The sequence below is a fragment of the Sphaerodactylus townsendi genome, linkage group LG02 (genome assembly GCF_021028975.2).
Source record: "Sphaerodactylus townsendi isolate TG3544 linkage group LG02, MPM_Stown_v2.3, whole genome shotgun sequence".
Taxonomy (NCBI): domain Eukaryota; kingdom Metazoa; phylum Chordata; class Lepidosauria; order Squamata; family Sphaerodactylidae; genus Sphaerodactylus; species Sphaerodactylus townsendi.
Window position 1 is genome coordinate 76,092,700 of NC_059426.1, and position 24,142 is coordinate 76,116,841.

The window sequence follows — 24,142 nt, forward strand, 5'->3', positions numbered from 1 at the left end:
CACCTCTGAACATCTCTTGCCTTGAAAACCTCACCAGGGGTCACCATAAGCCAGATGTCTTTGCTGGAGTTGTCATAAGTCAACTATGACTTGCTGACACTTTATACACACACAAGAAGATATTTTAAGTATAGATAACCTTCTATGGTGTTTGAAGTTATGAGATAATGAGTAAGTCAAGAATGTACATCATTATCAAGTGGGACAGTTAGTTCTTGTTAGGAGATTATTCTAAAATCCTATAAGTATGGGAAATTCTGTACATTAAGAGCTTCTTCTCAGAAAGGGCTTCAAACCTGTGACCCACTTACTTTTGGTGTAAGACACTTTATATATGCAAGTAACAGCTTTCCTTTAATAATCTGCGTTATAATGATGTTTAGATGGCTTAACATTTAATCAACTTTAAGAACACAACAGATACACTTTAATTTTTAAAAAGGTTAGAATGGAAGCAGAGACTCTCTAATAGTATTTGTGTACCCTACTCAAAATAAATATATAGAATTACTGAGGAGTACCTCTTACTAGCAGTTAAAATACAAAAGATAATCAGATGCCTAGGGTTTCTTAAATGCCCACCTATATCCAAATCAGGTCTGATTAGAGTCATTCAGTGCCAATTGTTCTTCTACCATCCCAGTGTTTGTTCTATAGCAGGCTTATTAACAGCACACAACTACTTAAATCTAATTTCAAGGTTGTTAAACTGCAATTATACTAGCAGGGTCTTTTAAAAACAGTCTTTAAAAAAAGACTCTGAATTACCTATAAACATATTAAAGAATAAATTTATAATCTTTTAAAATACTGTACTCACCTACTACAGATATTAAATGCAATGATGCTTTGCAATGTGAGAATACCAAAAGGGAAATATATGAATTATGAGATTATTAAGTCACGTGTATTCACATATATTCATTATATTTATTATTGTGGGCTTGCAGCTGGAGTCTAAGAGTATCAAATGACATGTGCTAAAAGTTCCATGAGGTGGGTGCAATCTTATATATCATGAGGATGATTGGTTGTAGTGGGTTTTCCGGGCTGTGGTCTGGTGGATCTTGTTCCTAACGTTTCGCCTACATCTATGGCTGGCATCTTCAATACAATGAGTATGATTGACTCAGAGCAAATGAGCACTGTAATCTGCTCAGTACTGAATCTATGAAATGTGTGACTCCTGCATTTCATGGGAAAGCAGTACCTTGCCCAGTAACTAATTGCCTGTTTGTGAGATCCTTTGGGCATTTACAACTCAATTCTATTAATGTCTACTCAAAGGTAAATTCCACTATGCTTAATGGGCCTTAGTTCCAAGTAAGCCTTTATATGTATTATTTAATTTGTTTTCCTGAAAACAGCTTTGATTTTTTTAAAATCCAGCCTGAAAACCAAATATTTAATTTTTGTACGTGAATTAAGAGACACATTTCACATAAAATTATGTGGCAATCTATCGGCTACTGACAGTACCAAAATATAATATTTGCTGGATGGCAAGGTTGGATACTAAATGCTGCAGCCAATAATTCTACAAAGTTCTGAAGAAAAGTGAAAGCAAAGTTCAAATTATACCTGGAATTACAAGCAAGAAGAAAAGGGTCAAAGGAAACCTAGGAGGTAAGGACTGGGCACAGGAGCAGTGTGGGCAGATGAATGCCACCTTTTTCTGGAAACAACATGAAGTCATTTCTTTGTAGGAGCAGCAGTGGCTTAGGAGGTTAAGAGCTCATGTATCTTATCTGGAGGAACCGGGTTTGATTCCCAGCTCTGCCGCCTGAGCTGTGGAGGCTTATCTGGGGAATTCAGATTAGCCTGTACACTCCCACACATGCCAGCTGGGTGACCTTGGGCTAGTCACAGCTTCTCGGAGCTCTCTCAGCCCCACCTACCTCACAGGGTGTTTGTTGTGAGGGGGGAAGGGCAAGGAGATTGTAAGCCCCTTTGAGTCTCCTGCAGGAGAGAAGGGGGGGGGATATAAATCCAAACTCTTCTTCTTCTTCTGTATTTAGAATACATTAGAGACTCTGCCAGTCTTAAGGGACACCTATCTCAAATTAGAGAATCATCTACACATAAATGACATGATTATTCAATACCTTATAAAAATGTCTTATATTCATAATGATGCATGCTCTAGACATTTAGGAACCAGATCAAGTAAAATAATTACTTTTTAAAAATTGGTTACCTTTAATAAGTTGCTGTACTAGTGTACTATTTGGCCCTTTATCGGTACTGTGCACAATACAGTTAGCTATCCTTGTTAAGTGACCCATGTAGCCATACCGCCGTCCTCCTTCAACCCTACAAAGTTGAAAACAGTAATTTAAGCAGTCACCTGTAAAAATATTATAGTTATTATGAAGTATTCTTTGTGTCTAAAACTCCACAGCAAAGAACTAAACTATTATCATCACTACTGCTTAAACAACATTGGATTTACTGTGAAGATTTCTTCCTATCAGTGGATTGGAAGGTATCATTGTACAGGTGTGCCTCTTCTTTTTCAGTGGGTAGGGCATATGTAAATTCTGATGTCTTCCAGTATGCTGAAGAGGCACTCAATTCCCCAGTTCATGTCTTGACAAGCTTCTGATGGAAACAGATTCACTTCTAGTGTCACAATCACGTAAGAGAAAATGTTCCCTGCAGACCTGTAAGCAGAAATACTAAAAGTCTGAATAACAGGTGAAAAAACACACACCTGACAGTGTGCCTTTGGGTTTAGGGAGTTCCTTTCCAATGCCTCCTCTGCCAACTAGGGTGGGGAAAGATACCTTCCAATCCATCTATGAGAAGAAACATTCACAGTGAGTCCAATTTTCATTCTCCATCAGTGGATGAAGGCATCCTTGTATGAGATACTGAAAAGCTCTACTATCCTGGATGGGGAAAAAAGTTTAAAAGAGAAGAATTAAGGAACTACTTTTTGAGAAGATTTCTGTATAAAGCAGCCATAGCTGAGGTAACTAGTTTACTTGGTAGCCTCACCAAAAGTAGAGACCAAAACCCTAGTCCAGTGGTGGTGAACCTATGGCACTCCAGATGTTGATGGACTACAATTGCCATCAGCCCCTGCTGATGGGAATTGTGGTCATCAACATCTGGAGTGCCATAGGTTCGCCATCACTGCCCTAGTCACTGACCTGTCTATGCATGCAATGGATACATTGGTGGAAAGGGTTACGTATGCAGCAGTCACTTTAGCAAACAAAAACCAGAAACCTTGGACATGACAGGAGATATTAACTGTTGTAATCCAGGGAAATATGTTTTCTGATGCATCTGGATAAGTTTTATAATGATGCCATCTTTTCCCTGTTATATAATATAGCTGGTATGATTACAGACTGAGAACAGATAGATGCTCTGGTCCCTCTGGAATAAAGAGATAGCAGATGACAAGAAAAAGGGGCTGGTGGGTATGGTCACCCAACCTCCTGAAAGGAATGACAGCTCCGAAGCCCTCTCTGCTAAGGCTCAGGGGACGAACAGATACTTAGAATGGCTGAATTCTCAGTGTAAGATCTCAAGGGCTCAACAGAAGCCAAAGCAGAACTCTCAACATCCTGTGGAGATTCCAAAAAAGGAAACCATGCGAAGTGTGAGGACTGGTTAGGGTGGATTCCCTTTTGAAATGCTGTAACCAACTGTGTCTAGCTGGTAGTGTTCTGCTATAGCACAGGGAACCAATAAAGGGTCACTGCCTGTTGCCAAATAGTTGATTCTGATGCATTCTATTCAGGATGTAGTGCAGAACATGTACTAAGTGTACTGGTTTTCTTCCCAGAACTCTGCCAGTGGAAAAAAAGCTCAAGTGGCTTGGTGGGTTTCATGCGTCAAGAGCTTTGACAAAGTCAAGTCTACCTGGAGTCTTCTACCTAGCCATGCCACGCTAGTGTCCTTCTTTCATTATCTGTGAAAAGAGTAAAAGCCTGCCCCAGAGCAGGATCAAACAGGGAACCCTGTAGAAAGATGCTGTGGTTCACTGGGAAGATTGCCACCAGGTCAGAGAACCAGGGTCTCTTTGGCCAGAGGGATACAGTGAAGATGTCCTCTGCTATTTCTCTTGTATTCTATTGAACATTGTAATGTATACAGACAGTTACGTACATTTAGGAAGTGGATTGTTGAGAATTCAAAGGGTTAACATAGAACTCAGTGTGATTGGTTAGAGAGAACTACAGTGCATTCTTGGCCAGAGTACTGAGAGGGAACCAAGGTGAGAGCCAGAGTGAATGGTTGTTCTGTTGTAGCTCTATTTTCTGGAGACTGAGGGTCAGGGACGTGCCGCCCATGGGATATCCCATGTCCCTGGACGTATGTCATTTGGTCACGTGGGGGGTGCCGACCGCTGGCTGGGTCCTTGCACCTAGCCCCCCATGCCAAGGTGCCACTCACTGGTGAAGCTGTGTGCTGCAGCTGCAGGCCGCCTCCTTCCCTCCCCAGAGGCCAGGGAGGATAGGACCCGGCCTGTCGCTGTGGCACCATCCTGAGCTGCCCACCATCGAGCCCTGCCCTCCTCGGCCTCCATGGGGTGAGCAGGAGCCAGACTGCAGGGAGGCCAGGGCTTGGCAGTGGGCAGCTCAGGCGCTGCGGCAGCATGCCAGCTCCTGCCCTCCGGGGAGATCAGGAGTCGGCCTGCTGCCGCAGCATCCACCTAAGCTGTCCGCCATCAAGCCCTGCCCTCTCCAGCCTCCCTGCTGGCTGTCGTAAGTGAGGCATGTGTTGGGAGGGGCGATGTGGGGAGCCAGGCAGGGGGGAGGTGCGGGGAGTCAGTCATGCCCCGGGCACCATTTTTGCCCAGTACACCTCTGCTGAGGGTCAGTTCTAAGGGAGCTGAGCAACTCTGATTCAGTGCCAAAATGGACAGATTTAAGTTGGGGAATCTGTACCAAGGTCCTGGAATTAACCATAACACAGTAACACTGATTAATCACACTTGTGGCTTGGTTGATTTCTCTGAGGATAATCTACCCAGTTATGGGGCAGTGAAGCTCCTGAGGGTGGTTTAGTTGGTATACAGAGATAGGATTGGGCTTCCTGGAAGAAAGCCTCAAGTTCTTCTCTGATAAACATTCTTCCAGAAAGATACTCTGGATGCCAAAAGGAACCACAATTTGGTCTGTCGGTTTTCTTCCCATCTTGTTTAGAAGAGGGGACTACCTTCTCCTTTCCCTTGATTTCTACCGTGTTTCCCCGAATATAAGACAGTGTCTTATATTAATTTTTGCTCCCAAAGATGAACTATGTCTTATTTTCAGGGGATGTCTTATTTTTCTGTGTTCTGTTCGTCGGGCATGCTTCCAAACAAAAACTTTGCTATGTCTTACTTTCGGGGGATGCCTTATATTTCACATTTCAGCAAAACTTCTACTATGTCTTATTTTTAGGGGATGTCTTATATTCGGGGAAACAGGGTAGCAGAACTTTATCTAGAACAGAGAGTCTAGAGGCTCTACTGATTTTATGGAGGTCCTGTTGGCACTTGAATGGATCAAAAGTTAGGATCTAAAGAGATCTGTCAGAACTGAGTGTGAATGCTCTCAGCAGGCAGAGGAGACTGAACTTGCTGAGGGCAAGCTCTGGAACCTCATCATGATTTTTAAAGTACTTTGCCTACGTTTTTAATAAGTAAGCTGGGAGAATTTTGAAAGCAGTCAGGGCATGGACCAGGAAGCTAAGTGCCTCCTCCAGCTGGTGGAAGCTTTTGCAAAAAAAATCTGAATAAGCCTTTCCCAAGGAACAAGGATAAGGCACAACCTAATCAAGAATACTTTTCTCCATTAATGGAGAACTTATATTTCACCAATTTTCCTTATTTTATCTCTCCTACTTTCTATATACGTGACTCACTTTCAATAGAGAGGCTTTTCTAATAAGGAAAACTGAAACAAGTTGTTTATGCACACTACTCACCTTAAAGAGCAACAGTAGATCATTCCAAGGGAAGAAAATACAGTGTTACACTTATCTGTAACTGTAGTTCATCAAGCAGGGTCCTGTGCAGACACACATTGGGACTGTGTTTGTACAGGTCAGCCATGGAAAGATTTACAAGCTTTCTGTCTCTGCTCTGCAGTTTTGAAGAGCACCCTCTGCTCTCCCTTTGGGCAGAAAGGGAACTTAGAAAGCAAGTTGCAGTGAGGTAAAAAATAGCAGTTCATGGTGGTGTAGGAGGGAGGGATTTGCATCTGCACAGAAACCTAGATGCTAAGAGAACTACCTTTACCCTGTCAGGCTATTTATCAAGTCAACAGCGCTCCTCCTGATCCCATTATGTGACCATTTGGGCGGAAAGAAGGTGAAGAGCGAAGAGCAGAGCTGCAGAGCAGAGAGAAAGTTTGTAAATCTTTCCATGGCTGGCCTGCACAAGTGCAGTCCCAGTGTGGGGCTGCACAGAATACCCCGGAAGATGAAGACAAGGAATCATCTTGTCTCTTTTCCATCCAATGTAAATGTGCCTCAGAGTAACATCAGTGTGTTGAATCTGTGCTTTATTACTATGTGCCAACTGGGAATATTTCTATACAGAGTCAAGTGCTTCTCACTTGATTACAGAGTCAACTACTTCTCACACAGCATCTTAAACTATACATAAAAGAAGTTTGGGCTACTCACTGTTTCTTCTCATTCATCTCCCATGCTTCAAGTACTCGTTCTATTAAATGGCACTTAATGAATAGCTATAAAAGAAAAACAGCTTTAGTTTTTGTTGGTTTTTGAAGGAGGAAAGTTAAAGAAATTAAATGCATAATAATATTTGTTCGAACACATTATAAATGACCACATCAGTTGCCACATACCTGAGGGAGAAGTTACACTATTGTTTCTTAAATAAGATATACTGAGATGCACAATGAACCTATCCATTCCCAAGTATTAAGTCAACTTTTGCAGTCATGTGTGTCTGTCTTGACCACAGAAGATGATTCTACAAACACATTTGCAAGGAACTACTTGCTTTCTATAATCTTACTAAAAGCTCTTTACAGGAAGTCTTAACACTAACTTTTCAACTGTAGAGGACTGCTGTGATTTCTCCAAATACTCATGGAAATCTGGTAATAAAGCTGAATATCTCTCCAAACTCTCAGAGTCAAATGAAGGTACCAAAGGACACTGGGCAATCAATATTTTTAGAAACAGTCGGAACGGAGAGGTATGAAGGGGATATGAAGGAGACAATGTAGAAAGAAGATAGATAAGTATTTGAATAGAAAAGGAAGTTGAATTCAATTAGGAAACAATTAGACCTGAAGAGCCTATGTCTAACCCTGCCCTCCCTTTCTGAGGCAGGAAAACAACTGAAGATGAAGATGGGTGAGTCTCACAAGAGGAGACTCGAAGCAAAAGAAAATGAAAATTAAGTTTTCATGACTTTCAATAAGAGTAACCCCAGTCTCTATGGTTTGAATCTAATTTATATAAATGGATAGTGGGATAGTTTTTAACAGGTTCATGAAATTATGTATTGATAGTATTATTGTATATGTATGGAATATTTTAATTGTTAGTCGCCCTGAGCCCAGTCTTCTGCTGGGAAAGGGTGGGATAGCAAACCTAATAAAATAAATAAATAAAATAAACCAATGTTTCCAGGATACAAGGACTTCCACCTGCACAGCATGCCTTTTGTGGTTCCCTTTTCCCCAGCAGTCTGAAACGGCCCTTGAAATTCTATTCCTGCTGGCTGCACACCTATATCAGAGATTTCACACAAAGGGGGGGGGGGGGGGGCATGACTACACAGATGACCGCTTGATGAACATCAGTTACCTGCTATTTTTTTCTTTGTAGCAGCTGTACTATGCAACATATGGATGATTAGCAAGCTATCATGTCTCTGCTGAATGATATCGTCAACTTTACAAGATGAAGTACAATACAGTCTGGTCACAGGTTACAATTTATTGTGTCAATAACATGACAAGAGATGGACACTGATTTGGTCTGCAGATAGCATGTGATGAAACCCCTTTGAGAAAGGAAGTCAATGTGGAAATCAATCTGGTAGCTTTGTCACATAGAAACAGACATTATGCTAATCAGCAGAACTGGGAAAAGAAATCCAGTAGGTTTTGGGCGGATACAAAATTAGTATTTTTTTCAGAATTGCTAAGGTGCCTCTACCTTACAAAACACCCCCCCACAAAGAGCCCCACAAAGTTTCCCAAAGTCAATAATGAACCTATGTCACACCAGAGAATCACAGAGAGCAAAGGTTTTCCTCTATAGCTCATAATGGGAGTGACATCTTTATTATTGGCTTTGGTAAACCTTTGGGGGTGCTGGGGGGCTGCTTTTTAAGGTAAAGGCACCACATTTGCAGCACAGCTGCTGGAGATTTTCCTTAAAAGTACCCTTGGTACTTTTGGTAAAGATTGGGTCAGGAAGTCCAATTATGTGGGTTTCCCTCCTCCACTTTTCCCTCCATTTCCAGAGTATTTTGGACTGCAGAAAGTAGACAGGCAAGAAAGATGTCTCTGCATTTCAAGGAGTTCAAGGCATCTGATGTTCATTCTACATTCTACAGGAGTCCACAGGCCACTGACTACAAAGTATGTGCAGTGGGTTTCCCACTCCTTTAGGGATGCTTCAGTGGTAACCACAGCATCTAGAACTGAAGGTGTCAGCTGATCTCACACAAATGATGATAACAGCCTAGGATATGGTGAGGACTGATTTCCCTGCACAAAGGAAAAATCTGAATTTCATTCTTGATAAAGGAGTTTAAAAAGGTAGAATGCAAATGGAGGGATGATAAAAGGATTGTCTTCTACTACACTGGTGATATCTCCTTGTATATCCTCTGTAGTTATCTGGTCTATAATACGGGAAGTGATCCTTTTGCCACCGAGGAGACTATCAATGCAATAAGATGCATCTTACTAATAGTAGATATGATTGGGGATCAAAGTGATGGTTATAAGAATGGAGCAGATCTTCTATTTATGAGAACACTTTTCTCTTGGAAAAGCCTCACAAAAATCCTTCAGGGTTGGACTGACATGCAACGGTACTATTTACAATAGCAGCACCAAGGTGGGCAACAGCAATACTACCATGCTGAATGGATGGAACAAGAACTTCCACAACACAGACAGTTGACAGGCCTGTGCATGACAGTTGAGAGGTGATGGGCATTTGCAAAGGGAACCGTGATGCTTTATTCTCTGCAGGTGTCCAGCCCTCACTCTCTCCTTTGCCTGAAGTCTTGTCAGTCCAGAAAAGCTGATCTCCTTTTAAAGTCACCCATACTAGTAATCACTGGCAACAAATTCCACCCTCCAGTGACACAGAGTCCTCATGTAAAATCACAGAGAGACCATGAAAAGTAAAGCCCATTTTTCTGCCATCACAAACAAAATGCACTGTTTCCTAAGAACAACATAACAAAGATCATCATAGGGTGGCTCATCTTCCTCACGACCATTCAAAACTCATTTTCATTCATTCATATTATTCACTTCTATTCAAGTTCTATCTTTTTATAGCCCTATGTACAAAGAATGTTTACATGTGCTCTTCCCATATTCTTAAGTGCTAGAAGTATAATTTGTCACAATATTAAAAGTGCAACAAAGTGCTATCAACAGTTCCATCCCTTGACAGACAACAGGATCTACTAGCATCTGCAACAGATGAATGAAAAGCAACAGCACAGAGAAAAAGTTCAGTAAGACACACATGTGGGCATGCTACTAAATCTTTGCAAACTTAGTCTATGGAGCAGTACATTTTTATATACTCTTCAGCTCTTGTATACAAAATATAAATGGACTGAAAGAGTTCTGAGAGAACTGTGACTAGTCTAAAGTCACCCAGCAGGCTTCATGTGACGTAGGGAATAATATCCTGTTCTCCAGAACAGAGTTGGCTGCTTTTAAGCACTATGCCACATACGCCACCATTTTTAATTTTTAAGAAAAAGAAAAATAAGTGTTTTTCCTGGCTAAAACAAAAGGGCTCAAAAGGTGCCAGTTACTCCTTGGAGAGGCTTGTCATGCTTTGGGTATTCCATGCCATTAAAGACCTATCTAATCCCCTGCTTAATAGCCTTCATGTCTTTTGCCTAGTTTAGTGACTTGATTCTTTCTGCTGTAGTGGTTAAGTGCTTGCACTGCCACTCACAAGGTCAGGAGTTTGAGCCCCCTGTGGGTCAGATATCCTGGCAGCTGTCTCATGGTCAACGCAGCCATCCATCCATTTCTTGGTTGGTAAATGAGTACCAAGCTCATAGCAGAGAGAGTAAAGAATAGCCGAGGAAAGCAATGGCAAACTACCCCACAAAAGCGGCTTGCCTATAAAATCACTGTTTGCAGTGGTACCCCAGGGTCGGATATGACTGAAGGGGAAACTTTACTTATTTCATTAATCAAAGTAATTTTAATATTGTAGCTACTTACTGATCTTTATAAATGTTAGGGATGCCAATATAGTGACAGAAAACTTTTTGAAAATGTTTTTAATGAAATAAAAAGAACTGAAATATTCATGGCAATGAAACTGCTGCTGTTCACAGAAATTTCAGAGGAGACCTAACTGCTACAGTCAGTCACACAACAGCTTAAAAATTTATTGCAGTATGTAGCGACTTGCCCCTCTGGCCTCTGTTAGTGCAGCCTGAACCAACCCTCCATCCCGGGTCTTTTCCGACTCATCCTTAATTCTGGTTTTCTGAAAGTTGTGGGCGGGAACAAGTCTCTTGAACCACAGTTTGCTGAGGAGGTGGTCTATGATCTCCCTATCAACTCCTTGCTGGTCTTCTGCAATGCGCTCTGCCCCTCCCGCCTTCACCTGCCCCTTCACTTTGCCTCCTCTTCTCTGCTGTCTCTCTTGTTCTTTACTTGCTCCTCCACTCTGCCCTTCTCTCGTAACTTCACCCTCTCCTCTCTTTCCTCCCTCACCCTCTCCCATCTCTCCACTCTTTCCTCCTTCACCCTCTCCTGTCTGTCTGCTCTTTCCTCCTTCACACTATCCACTCCCTACTTCCCCCAACTTTTATCCCTTCTTCCAACTCCCTCCCTGGTTTCAGCTCCTCCTGCCAAGTGAGCCCCCACCCCCGATGTATTTGGCGGGCTCGGCCTGCTGCTGGGCTGGCCCGCTTGTTCCTAGCACCGCCCCCAGCCCTGCAATCACTTGTGGGCCCTTCCCCCAGGCTCCTGGACTTGCCCATGCTGGGCCTGCAGCCTCCGATCACCCACCACACTGCCAGCCCCCTAATGGGCCTTGCCGGGGCCAGCGTTGGGCTGCCCGCTGCTGCCATGTCGTCGGGGTGCAGGCTGGCCTCACCCCCCCCACCTGTGCTTGCTGCCAGGTAGGCCCTGCAGGCCAAGTCCAAGGCTTTATTAATGAAATAAAAAGAACTGAAATATTCATGGCAATGAAACTGCTGTTCATCCCTGGGCTCGGACACAGCACAACCCTTGACCAAAGGTTGTGCCACAATAACACTGTCTGTTATCACAGATGTTATAATAGCTTTTTTGTTGGAATGTAACAGAGGGTGAAAGGAAGCTGTAACTCACAAGAACTTTCAAAGCAGTAATATTTCTTGTGTTTCATCCTCTTGCTAATTTTGATTTTATTAAACTCGCTTACCACATACAGCATATTTTTCAACTTGTAAGTAACTTATAACTATATTCCAACCAATACAATACGAGTGAGATGAAGCATAGATTGGCTTACATGTTTCAGCAAAATGTTGTCTCCAATAGAATCCTGATCTGAGATAGTACCATTGTCCGTGCTTTCAAAAGGACTTGCAAGAATCAGTGCAACACAAATTTCTACTTGAGTATGTAAAAAGTTATTCCATGTATACTTAAAAAACATATCCTACAGAATAAAAAGAAAAAAATGGTCAAAAGTTATTAGAAGATAAACATGCAATGTCCTTATAAAAGCTCCAGCAACTAGCTTTAGCTGTAGTTTCAAATGAAGAAATATAATGGGTCACTAAGATGTATTTTAATTTTAGAACTACCCTTGTTATCACATCAATTCTATACTGAATCAAGGAAAACTTGGAATAGCTAACAAGCACAAAGTCTAGCTCCTTTAACAGCCAATTTACATTTTGCATTTACTATGGTATAATAATGTATTAGTTTATCCAAGTGCTATAGTCAGGCATTCAGAGCCCCAGGAAGCCTACATGAGGTAAAAAAGCAGCTACTTCTATAAGGAGGAGAGTTTTACATCCCCAGAGCAATTGATCACTCATATGAACGGATACTAGAGCACATTGTAACATATCACTTAGATCTAAATAAAAAGCAAGTCTTCCTGGGAATATGCCAATAACTGCTTGTAAAAATCCAAATGTTATTTCATGATTGTACAGACCAAATTAGATTCCAACCCATTTCATCACTAAAGCATGAAATGAGCTTTGAGGGTTCCTTTATCTTGATTATAACAATACCAATCCCAAATTTTTCGTCAAAGAAAACCTGTCCTCCTTTGAAGTAACTCCTTTACAAACTTTTGAACAACCTGTGAACTAATGTAACTCTATTATCTCTATTCCACAAGTCTATATAACCCTGAGCTAAAATTAGGTCAAGTGGAGGGAAGGAGAGAGATGAAAGGTGGAATCATGGGCAAATCAGAGTGCTAATTGAAAAGCAAATGCCTGTGAACAGGATAATTTAGTAACCCAAACACAGATGCAGAAGGCGGTAAATAAACAATAGTCCCAAGAAATACATTAAGTACACCTGTCAGGAGAAAAAGAAAGTGCAAATATGGGCATTCTCCTCTCCCATACCCAACCAAAATCTCTCCCTGCCCCTACTACTTTTTGCCTCATATGAGGCAGGAAATCCTCTGCTTATTTGCTGTAGTCTGACCAAGGTCATAGCACCTCCATCAGCATTTTAGTGTTTTAAAAAAGATCTGGGAGCTTGTATTCAGATCTCTTGCATAATGAATAGTTTGGATTTCAAACAAAAACAAAGGACTAACTCAGAAAGACTGATATCATTCATACAAATTAAATAAATTAAATTAAATGTTATTACAGGAAAGTAGAAGACAGTCTTTTTATTTGGGCCATGCTGTAAATTGTGACTGTGATCTATTATCATAGCAGACACAAAAAGAGCCTTGTCATCTTAGGAAAGATAAACAGAAAAATAATTTTGTATTAAATTCTTACCAATATAACACCTATGCTATTGAGCTCTATAAGTTCCAGGTTGACGCTGTTTGTATTTGTTTGCAGAAGGCTGGATACTAGCCTTATCACATTTATTCTGGTATTCCCTACAGGTGGATCCAACATTCCCCATGTTGTCTTCATTACACTTTTCTACACCAAAAAAAAGTGTTAAATATTAAGAGACTCAGTGCATATGCTCTGCCCTCAGAACACTAAAAATAGGGAGGTACAGATACCAAGTAAATACAACACAAAAAGCTGTGACACTCAACACAGAAAATATGCAAATACTCATGGTGTGCGGTGTATCCCCACTATGAGTACAGCATCCGGGGGGGACCTATTACTTTGGGTGGTGTTTATTATTACAGACATCTAGTGGAACACATTTTCACTGCACCTTTAATATGACTGAACCAATAAAACACAAGTTTAATACATGATTTGTATTTGAAAATTTACTGTGTTGAGTGGTACAGCTTTTTGTGTTGTATTTACCTGCCCACAGAGCAAGCAGAAAGAACCCATATAAGGATACCTTCCTCTATGACCAAGATCCCTTGAGATGCTCTCCACACTGTATTTAAGGGGCTAGAAACTCTGCCTGAGGAGGTTGTCTCTGCGGCTCAGGGAGTTATCATTAGTGGAACAAGAAGAAGGAGGAACACAGGGTGAATGAAGAACCCCTTTTTTCAGATGGAGGTCATAACCAGAGACATTAACGTGAGGATAAAAAAACGTGCCCTTACCTCTGACTCTTGCTAGAAAACTGAAGGGGTGAACAATGTTCTTGGACAAGAGATGAAATGGATAGCTTCAAACATGACAATACTTTGGGAAGCAAGTGCCTCACTATTCCTATGCAGTTCTGTATCACTCAAAACAGAACTTTCACATCTTCCTTCTCATAACTCCTTGAAGATGAACAAACTGCTGACATAATTTTAACATCTTTTAGTAATGGAGAGATTCAAAAGTTCTATTTCAAATGATGCAGAGAAATTTCAAACGGGAAGTACTCAACAACTGCCATTTCCTACTCTTTCCACATCCTCACATCCAAACCTATGAAAAAAATACTTGTTAAGTACACAAGAGTCACGGAGGGAGCACTGGAACAGCTTCCATGCTACAACCTACCAAAACTATTGGTTTCAAACTGTGGCAGTATTCTCTTTCTTACATCTTTAGACTCCTCTCCCCATGTTCCCCAGATATGTTCTGGTCTTGTGTGAATTCCTAGCTTGAGGACACAAGTCAGGGAATACAGACAACCAAGGATCATGGACAAGTGGAGGTATTGCAAGACAGGAGTCAGATAATTGAGGCATTTCTATCCTGCACTCTACACCAAGGCTTTATGATGTGGTTTACACCGGTAAAAACAAAAATCAACCAGTAAGTAATAGAAACTAGCAAAATAAAATCAGCATTATAAAATCTAATAAGATACAAAGTCAAATAATAAGTTCTGCAGTGATATTATAACAATATATAGTATATCTGATATATTCCAAGAAACCATCTCATGTGATCTTATCTGTTATTGCAGGAGGTCTATACCAAACATATACAATCTGAACGAGAAGGCAGCTTGGTGGTTATTACAGAAGCCGTCCTATTCAAACACAGCACGCGTATTCTTGATACTTACTTTGGGGGGCTCCAATAACAATTCATGAAAGAATGGAAGTCGTGCTTTTATGGCTTCTAATACACTCTTGTTGACCAAATATGTTGAATGGCTCATACCTGGGGGGCAAATTTCTATGTGACCTTCAAATCTAAATACACACACACATAGAGAGAGAAAATGTTTGTCCATTAGCACAGAAAGTGACACTGCTTAGAAGCTGGCAAAGGGTTGTTCCTGTTAGTATACAGGAACAACACCAATTCATCTATTATCTAAAAATGGCACAATATTTATTGTTACTCTTTACACTACTTTATAACAAACTATTTTACGCTTAACGGTCTTTTCTGCATAGCAAAATACAGATTTGATCACATGATGGTGCAAAAAATAGTTTTGCCATTTCAGACATAGTTTCAGAACAGAAACACAGATTTGCAACAAAAGAAAAAAGATACAATCATTTCAAAATTTAATTAAGATACTGACGTTTTGTTTGTTTATTTTCTGTGTGTATACCCCACCTATTTCTCCACTGGGGTCATGAAGCAGCTCATGTCAGTCTTCTCTCTTTTATTTTATTCTCATGACAACCCTGAGAGATAGGTTAGGCTGAGAGTATGTAATTGGCCCAATGTCACCCAGCAAGTTTCCATAACAGAAGAGGGATTGAAACCTGGATCTCCCAGACCCTAATCGGACACTAGCCACTACACAACATTCACTCTTCATCAAGATTTCCATCTAATATGAACACACTCAACACTACAGAGTACATCATGGTTTTACAACAATGCATTTTTACTGACTCCAGACAAGTACATCCCTTTAGAAAGTCTATGCATAAATATTTCAGGAACACGATTAACTATTTTGTGCAGCGGCAATTCACATGGATTTAAACCATGACATAATCAGATTCCCCAAACAACAAAGTTGCACTTACCAGTAACTACTGTTCATTGTGTCTTCTGTGCAGGCACACATGGGACTCTGTAGGCCAGCTGTTGAGAACTGACTAAAAGGCTTCTAGAAGCTTCAGGGTGCTTGGAGCACTCCCTCTCCCTTTGTTCTGGAGCAAAGGGCAGGATGGTTGACCACCCAAACAGCCATGTGATAGAGGCACGGTGCATATCCCTGAGTTTTCCCTTTGTTGCTATGGAAAAGTACTAATAAAACAAATGGCTGCCCACACTGGGGAAAGGAGAGAGGGATGCATGTTTGCACAGAAAACAAAGTAGTCCACGCAGTCGCTTTACAGATACCTTGAAGATTGTAAAATTGTTCTCAGCAGCTGCATCTCCCCTGGAATCCACATTGTCGGGGTAATATTGGAGGAACAGTCCCTTTTTGCAACAGAATTGAAACATTGGCTTTGAGAAGAGGTGAAGAACAAAGAGGAGGTGGTAGAGATACACAAATATGCCTAGTTTTAAAGTGTAAACAATAACCAAACTTTATAATAGAAAGAAGCTAATGGTGTTGAGTAATTATAGCTCACTGGTTGGTGAATAGTGACAACCTATTAAGGAAATGGTACTCAATGCCATCTAGTTATGTCACCTATTTTCTCCTGGAAGGCAGATTACTGAGAGACTGGTCTACCCTTCTGGCAGTGCTAGGAGCATCTTCCTTGTTGCTGGGAAACATATTTGGATCTCAACCCTGGAGATTACGATATTACTGGAAACCATAGAGCCTACTGGGAAAATTTTGAGAATGAGGAGGGAAACACCGCTGCTTCAAACTTCCAGTACCCTGAGAGGTGATATCCAAAGACCTTGCAGTAAGTCTTCTATTCATTCATATTCTATCAAGGATGACATAAGTCTTCTCACTGAAAAGGTTCTTTACCTCAAAGGGGAGATCTTCCACTCTGACCCTAGTGTTAGGAGGTAAGGGCCAAAAGTGCCTTTGTAAAATTTCAATTTCAAGATGCCATGGCTCTAATGGTAATGTCAACCATACGTCTCCCAGCGTTCAGCAGTTTTTTACCCAAACTGGATCCCTCTGCAAACAAGACTTTGGCCAAGGTTTTCTTCTCTTCTGGTAAGGAGTCAACACACTGTCCCATGTGTTCCCAAGAAACATTTGATAATGTCCAAAGACAGAAATGAAGATGGAAACTCTTAAAGTCAAAGGCATTGGAAGAATATACTTTTCTCCCTAAGGTTCCTGATTTCCTCCCTTCCTTATTAACTGGGGAGGAACGGGACCGAGAGGAGTAATGAGAAGAGAGCACGTCGGTATCCATTGAATCAGGTTTGGGGTAATGGAACAGAAATTCAGAACCTTCGTGTTGAATATTATGTAAGTTTTCCACTTTTTGGTGGAAGCTTGACTGGATGATGGACTAACCCACATGTTCTCAGCTATTTCTCAAATATTGTTGATTAAAGGTAGGGCAGTTGGCCCTATATCAGTGCTGTATAGAATATTATTGGATTCGAGGACTTTGGATTCGACTGAGCATAGTCAGTTACCAGAGCTTTTGCCATTCAGATGATTTGATCTGAGTAGAGCTTGAGGTCTTCCATAGGTGAGACTGCTGAAGGGTCTCCCACAGTATCTTCTGGGGAAGGCATTGATGTGTCCTCAAAATCTCCCTCTAAGTTGGAAAGAGTACTGCCTTTGGGATCAGGTTGTAGACATGATGACGTAGCTGCAGTTTCCTCAAATCTCAATGTCAAAGGAAGATTGTCAGCCGATTTCAAAGGATGGTGAGATAGTGTGTGACATAATGGAAGCATATTCCAATGAGCCCAAGGGGGCTAATACATTGCCAAACAACAACAGCATGAAGACTAATAGGGATGAGACAGGAAAGTCTGAGGTGGAAAGGATGAGTGAGGATCGGACCTTGATCTCTTTTTCTGATCCAAAGGAGAAAAGGGAACTTTAAAGATGTCTCCCTCTGAGGAAGAATTCCTATCAAGGGAAGGGGGGAGCGTCTTCGGATGGGGGAGGAGCTTGGGACTCTTTTTGACAGTAGACTCAATCACTGTACACAACAACGTTTGATGCTGAGGGGTACAGGAACTTCAACATCAAGAGATCCCTGCACTCCAACCTCAACTGTGATAAGGTCTCCATCTAGGAAGATGTTGACAATCAATGCTGAAGCGACTTTCAATCCCACACAGGATAGGCAAGGAGAGTATGGTGACCGATGTTGAAAGGAGATAATCAGATGACAAACCTGGGAATCAGACTTTGGAAATGTTGGAAATGAGTTTCAACGTAAAGGAGACTATACCTTAGACTGAGAGGTATTCTTTACCTTCTTTTAAGCCTTTTTAACAGGAGGCTAACAAGTCGCCTTTTTGGTCACCAGTCGAATCAGAAATCATATCAGATAGAGCTACTGGGACTGAGGAGACAGAAGGCTTACGAACCTTCTTTAAAGATTTCTCCATGAGAATATCCATCAGTGAGAGACTTTTCCCACAATTAAGCCTTAAGTCTTGAGGTACATTCATGTCTGGTCTTTGGAGTAAAAAAGCAGAAAGAAAGGCATGTCTCAAAGACATGAGTTTCACCGAAGAAGAAAAGACATCCACTTTGCTCATCATTCTCAGCCATCTTCATTCCACACTTAAAAAATTTCTTGAATAACACCATTTTGACAAAGAAAATGAAAAGAAAAACTCTGAGGTAAATGAAGTGCTCAGCTAAAGCAAGTCCTCTCTCCACAGAAGCAAAGAGATAAATGAGGGAGAAGTGTTATCTCCACTTCTGTCATGGCTGTTTGGATGGGAGATTTACCCACCTTCAGCTCTGGTCAGAGGGGAGGAAGAGTGTTCCAAGCAAGCTTCTGGAAGTCTCCTAATCAGTTCTCTGGCCTGAGCAGTTCCTAAGTGGGATTGCATTGAAAACAGGACAATGAACTACACAACATGATGTCTTTGGAATCATAAAGTACTGTGTATCTTATGATTGAGAAATCAGTACTAATCCAAGTACAATTTCTGAGAAGGATCTTGGGAGTACCAAATAGTGTCACCTATCCAACCTTACGTCTTGAAGTTGGTCTCTCACTTGTCGAGACAGAAGCCTGGATTGCCACCATAAAGTATTGGCTTAAATTACATTTTAGATCTTCTGCAGGTGACATAAACCTTTTTAAATATAAGTTTCAATTTTGCTGGTTTAAAGTCATCGAGGACAAAATCAGAACCATAGGGATCGATTTGGATATTGTTGGGACTGACAGCAAACTGTATATCCTTAACCAAATTCGGGAAGGACTGAGGGATTCTGAGCATCACCTTTTTTATCCCACAAAGCTGTATGCTCCCCCTGCTCCCTTGGAATACAGCCAAGCTACAGAGCAAGAGCTAAATATTTCACATCTCTGTCATCTATTAAGCAACGCCGCACATTTATGTTAGCACGCCTCAACAGCTTCCCATCAGCGGATGCTTCTGGGAGATACCTCCAAATTCCCAAACAGAGATTATGCAGTTGCAGATGTGGATCTCCTGAAACCATATCTCATATCCTCCTGGAATGTCATCTTCATAGTAACCTGCGCATGATTTTAATCCACCCTTTTTGCTTCCAAGGCTCAATCACTTTAAATTCCAGACCACTCACTTTTTAAGTGATTGCAGTCCATCAATTACCTTGGCAGTGGCTAAGTTCTTGGAAAACATTTTAAATACCAATATTTAAATGATCTGAATTGTAAGTGTATTTGCAGTTTTGTATGCCATTAAAGGTTGAAATTGAGAAATCAGTACAGTATTGAAACCAAGGATGTGCATTTAATAAACCAACTATTTAAATTATTTAAACATTAACAATCTCACCGCTTATTTAGCCCACATACATATCATGATCTTACATTCTAATTACAAAGTCAGCCAATCTTTGGATACTTGAATTCAGTGACTGGAGCTGTGAAAAGGCAAGACACATCATCCTACAAGCTGAAAATGATATCTGGAGCATCTGGAGCTATAAGCAATGGATTTCCTTAGTGGCTGCTGTAAAGTAACTACAGATCCCAGCCTGCTAGGACTTCTCCTATTCTTCAGGCGTTGAAAGATTATTGCAAGTGCTTCTGAGATTACTTCTGCCAGTTCTTTTAATACCCTGGGAAGCAGTTCAACAGGCCCTTGAGATTTGAATTCATTTAAAGTGTACAGGTATTCCCATAGTAAAGTGATGGCGAACCTTTTCGAGACCTAGTGCCCAAACTGCAACCCAAAACCCACTTATTTATCGCAAAGTGCCAACACAGCAATTTAACCTGAATACTGAGGTTTTAGTATAGAAAAATGGTTGGCGCTGAGGCATGCGTTACTCGGGAGTAAGCTTGGTGGTAGAAGGTGGCTTTGCTTTGAAGCAACCATGCAACTCTTCGAACGGGAGAATCACGACCCTAGGAGGGTTTACTCAGAAGCAAGCCACACTGCCAGCAACCGAGCTTACACCCAGATAAAGGATCACGCTTCAGTTCTTTGCATGAAAATCAGTGGGGTTTAACGGTGCTTACCAGAACCCTGTTAAGCACTGTTAAACCCCACTGATTTTCATGCACCTACACGGCTTCCCCAAAACTAGGTCTTGGGTTTAATGCTAATAATTGAGCCCAGCAACCCAGGCCATCCTAGATGTGTGGGGGGCACTCTGTTTGCGCGTGCCCACAGAGAAGGCTCTGAGTGCCACCTCTGGCACCCGTGCCATAGGTTCGCCATCACTGCCATAGTACTTCTATATTTATTCTGTGCTGAATTTCCCTACTGTACCTTCTGTTCCCTTTCCCCGTTTGAGCATTGTTTTTCTTTTGGAAAAAGACTGAGGCAAAGGAAGTATTGAGTACTTCTCCCTTTTCTCTGTCCCGTTAGCATTTTGCTACCTTCTACATGCAGTGACCTTATCATATGCTTTTCCTTCCTTTTGCTATGGACATCATAACCAAAAAAAGTATTTTTAATTGACTTTATTATACCATTTAATCTGTCTTGAGTCTCAGTGAAAAGGGCAGAATATACATCAACTAAACATTTTAATTGCCATTTTTTCAACTCTGAGAAATTTTACAGCTGTAAATGGACAGTATAATTCATAATTATAATTTAAGTACTGAATGTTTAAAGGTTTGCATTCCTACTGAAAATGCTCCACTTATCCTGCAACAGTCATATTCATGGCTACACTCTTTTTGATGATCTGTTAAACATTGTCTCTGCATCTGAAATCCAAGAGACCAGATAAAAAAGAGGGAAAGCACATCATGAGGAACCATGACTCTTTGGGATGAAAGAAGAAAAAGTAAAAAAAAAACCATGTAAATGCAAGACAGAATTTCATTAAGGATATTACTGTGACAAAAAGATAAAATCTTACGTTGGTCGTCTTGTTTCCAGTAACGTCAGCAATATCTGAATTGCACTAACTATTGCTGATTCATTTTTTTCTTTATAAAAAATATTTGATAGCAGCTGATCTATGATTTCTTTTCTAAAAATAGAAAAATTGTTAAGAATGTGACATGCTTTATCACAGGTACATTTGCAAACACATGGCTGGGAGTTTGTTCTCTCCGGCCAACAGTTCATCCCCCCACCCCCAAAGAACATCAACAATTTTGGCATGAATTGTGCTCTAGAACCATTTTACACATAGTGCCAAATAAAGATGTGAAGGCCTGGAAGAAAAAGGAAAAATTCTACGAGGCCTTTAATTCAACTTTTCCATTTAAACAACCTGACATAAGACTAGAGAAAAAAATTCAGTGAAATATTTTCTCTTTTGCAACAAGCAAAATGCCTTTAAAGGTTTTATTCACTCAAAATGTATAGTACGAAGAACTTTATATAAGATATTCTGCATCATTCAATAATTCCTGTGAATATTTCATAGACATATACAACATATTTTAAGTATATATTTATGAAACTAATTTCGTTCATAATTAATATTCCATGGGGTCTGTGATAAAACACTATTAGTTGAACAATTAAATAGTTCAATGGTAAAAGGTTCAATGATATAAAGTTTAACTCAATTTGAAAATATACTGCTAGCCTATTGTGACAGTAAGAGATTACCGTATATACTCATGTATAAGTCGGCCTGCATATAAGTTGAGGCACCTAATTTTACCACAAAAAACTGGGAAAACTTATTGACTTGCGTATAAGTCGAGGGTGGGAAATGCAGCAGCTACTGGTAAATTTCAAAAATAAAAATAGATACCAATAAAATTACATTAATTGAGGCATCAGTAGGTTAAATGTTTTTGAATATTTATTTCAAAGAAAAACAGTAAACTAGTTCTGTAAGTGGAAAAGAGGGTCAACAAGAACAATAGGGTCTCAACAATAACTTTACCAGTACAAAAACCTTAGCTTTTTTGTAAAGGTTTTAAACAATGGATCTTACAATAAAAACTGGAATGGACATACCTGTTCACTGTGACTCAAAACTACCCTGCTTTTTAAAATAATAGTTCATTATTTTTAGTGTACGTATTTTTAAAATTGCACATGGCAGGTGTCATTTTAGAAGGGACATTCACACAACCTGTCAGGGGAGGAATGTTTATGTTAGTAGTACCAACATTTCAGAGTATCTTTAGAGACCCTCCTGATGATACCAGCCAGGTTTGGTGAAGTTTGGTTCAGGGGGTCCAAAGTTATGGACCCTCAAAAGGGTAGCCCCACCTACTATTAGCTTCCATTGGAAACAATGGGGGATGGGAGCACCCACTTTGGGGGTCCATAATTTTGGACCCCCAGAACCAAACTTTACCAAACTTGGCTGGTATCATCAGGAGTGTCACCTGATGATATCCTGGAATTTTGGTGCCGCTAGCCTAAAAACTGCGCCCCCTGGCGGCCGACTAAGTAAAAATCCTAAAATATTTTTTAATGCAGCTGAAAAATTCAACTTATACACAAGTATATACAGTATGTCTGTTCAAACATACCAGCTTACCTTCTTTTCCAGACCATAACATCTTTTTTTAATTCATCTTTTATTTTACCCCTACCACACAAATGGCAAAAGTTAAGATAATTTGCTGCAATAGGACAGGGTGCAACAATTAGAAACTTGGGCAACCCCATCCGCAGTGGAGACGGAAGGCTATGGCAACGATGCTGCACTACCCACTGCTCCCAAAGAGGCTTCCAGGCAGCATGGAGAGGCTTGCAAAGTGCAACAGCCTCCCCGTGACCAAGAAGCCTCAATGGGTGGCAATAGGCTGGCTTAAATCTGGACTGTAGCCCATCAGCGCAATGCTGGCAACGGCCAGGAGGGAGCCAACTAATGTTGTCACCTCCCTCAGCCCCACTATGCTGATGGAGACGCTGGGATGGCATCTAGTGCTGCATTCCAGCACCGGGGGAGGGGGGCAGCAGCAACATGCTGGCAAGATCACTCCAGGGAGGACAAATCCGCCAGCATGTCTGGTGCACTGCTCCAAGAGCAGATCCCCCCACCCCCTGGTCTTTGGACAGGACTGTCAGATTATTTGTGATTCTGCTTGTAAAAAAACTAAAGAATTCATCATTTTAAATTTCATATATATGCTGAATGCTACAATTTCAAAGGCTAAGTCATAAATGATGCATTTTACTTTGCTAAAGCAGTAAAACTTCTACCATACTTCAGAACTTCAATTTAAGTTGTCTTATTGTTCTGACACTAAGAATATACCTACCAAGCTCAAAAGCTAAATAATGTGTACATACATATAAAGAATGGCAATTATGCCAACATACTTTTCTAGTGTTGCAAGCAGTGGATCCGGTTCTGAACTGTTTTGTACTTGTAGCATCTGGTCTCTGCTCAGGCGGATAATTTCACAAAGTGACTGAGATGCATTTGAATGTCTCTGAACAACAAGAACACAAAGCGAACAAAAAAAATTACCATGTTGATCAGTAGGTAACTCCAGAAACTAAATTCAATACAGACAGATAAACCTATTTCCCAGAAGCAACACAATTAATATTAAGGTATTTAACCTGGTTCAAATAAATTTGTTCCCAATGTAGTGTTCATGGGTTCTATGCTGCCTGAAATATTTTGCCTGGTGTCTATTCCCTTCTTTCCTTAAGCACCTCCAGCCCAAAGCAAACAACCTGTCCTGCCATTCTTTTACCTCACTTGAGCAGGAGGAGCTTCAGAACAACCAATGACACATTACTGTTGAGTTTACAAAGAGAATTCAGTTAGAAACAGCTATCTCCGCCATAGAAGGACACCTGATTTGGAATGTCCTAATTTTTAATTCCCATGACAGTCATCTGTTGAGGTGCCCACTCAGTGTTCTTAAAATTCCAGAAGTGCTCACAGGCTCAATAAGACTG

General features: G+C 40.8%; 1 protein-coding gene across 8 annotated transcripts in view; it reads right to left on the minus strand.

Annotated features, from left to right (window-relative positions):
* Nucleotides 1–24,142, minus strand: part of PPP6R3 (protein phosphatase 6 regulatory subunit 3) — a 93,260-nt gene that overhangs the window by 35,169 nt on the left and 33,949 nt on the right. For all 8 annotated transcript variants that reach the window (XM_048486934.1, XM_048486933.1, XM_048486935.1 and 5 more), the window contains 7 exons: nt 23,552–23,664; nt 21,171–21,284; nt 14,835–14,964; nt 13,178–13,330; nt 11,704–11,853; nt 6,631–6,695; nt 2,198–2,313 (listed from right to left, as the gene is read on the minus strand). In XM_048486934.1, the coding sequence (XP_048342891.1) occupies nt 2,198–2,313; nt 6,631–6,695; nt 11,704–11,853; nt 13,178–13,330; nt 14,835–14,964; nt 21,171–21,284; nt 23,552–23,664 (841 nt within the window). The remainder of the gene's footprint in view (nt 1–2,197; nt 2,314–6,630; nt 6,696–11,703; nt 11,854–13,177; nt 13,331–14,834; nt 14,965–21,170; nt 21,285–23,551; nt 23,665–24,142) is intronic.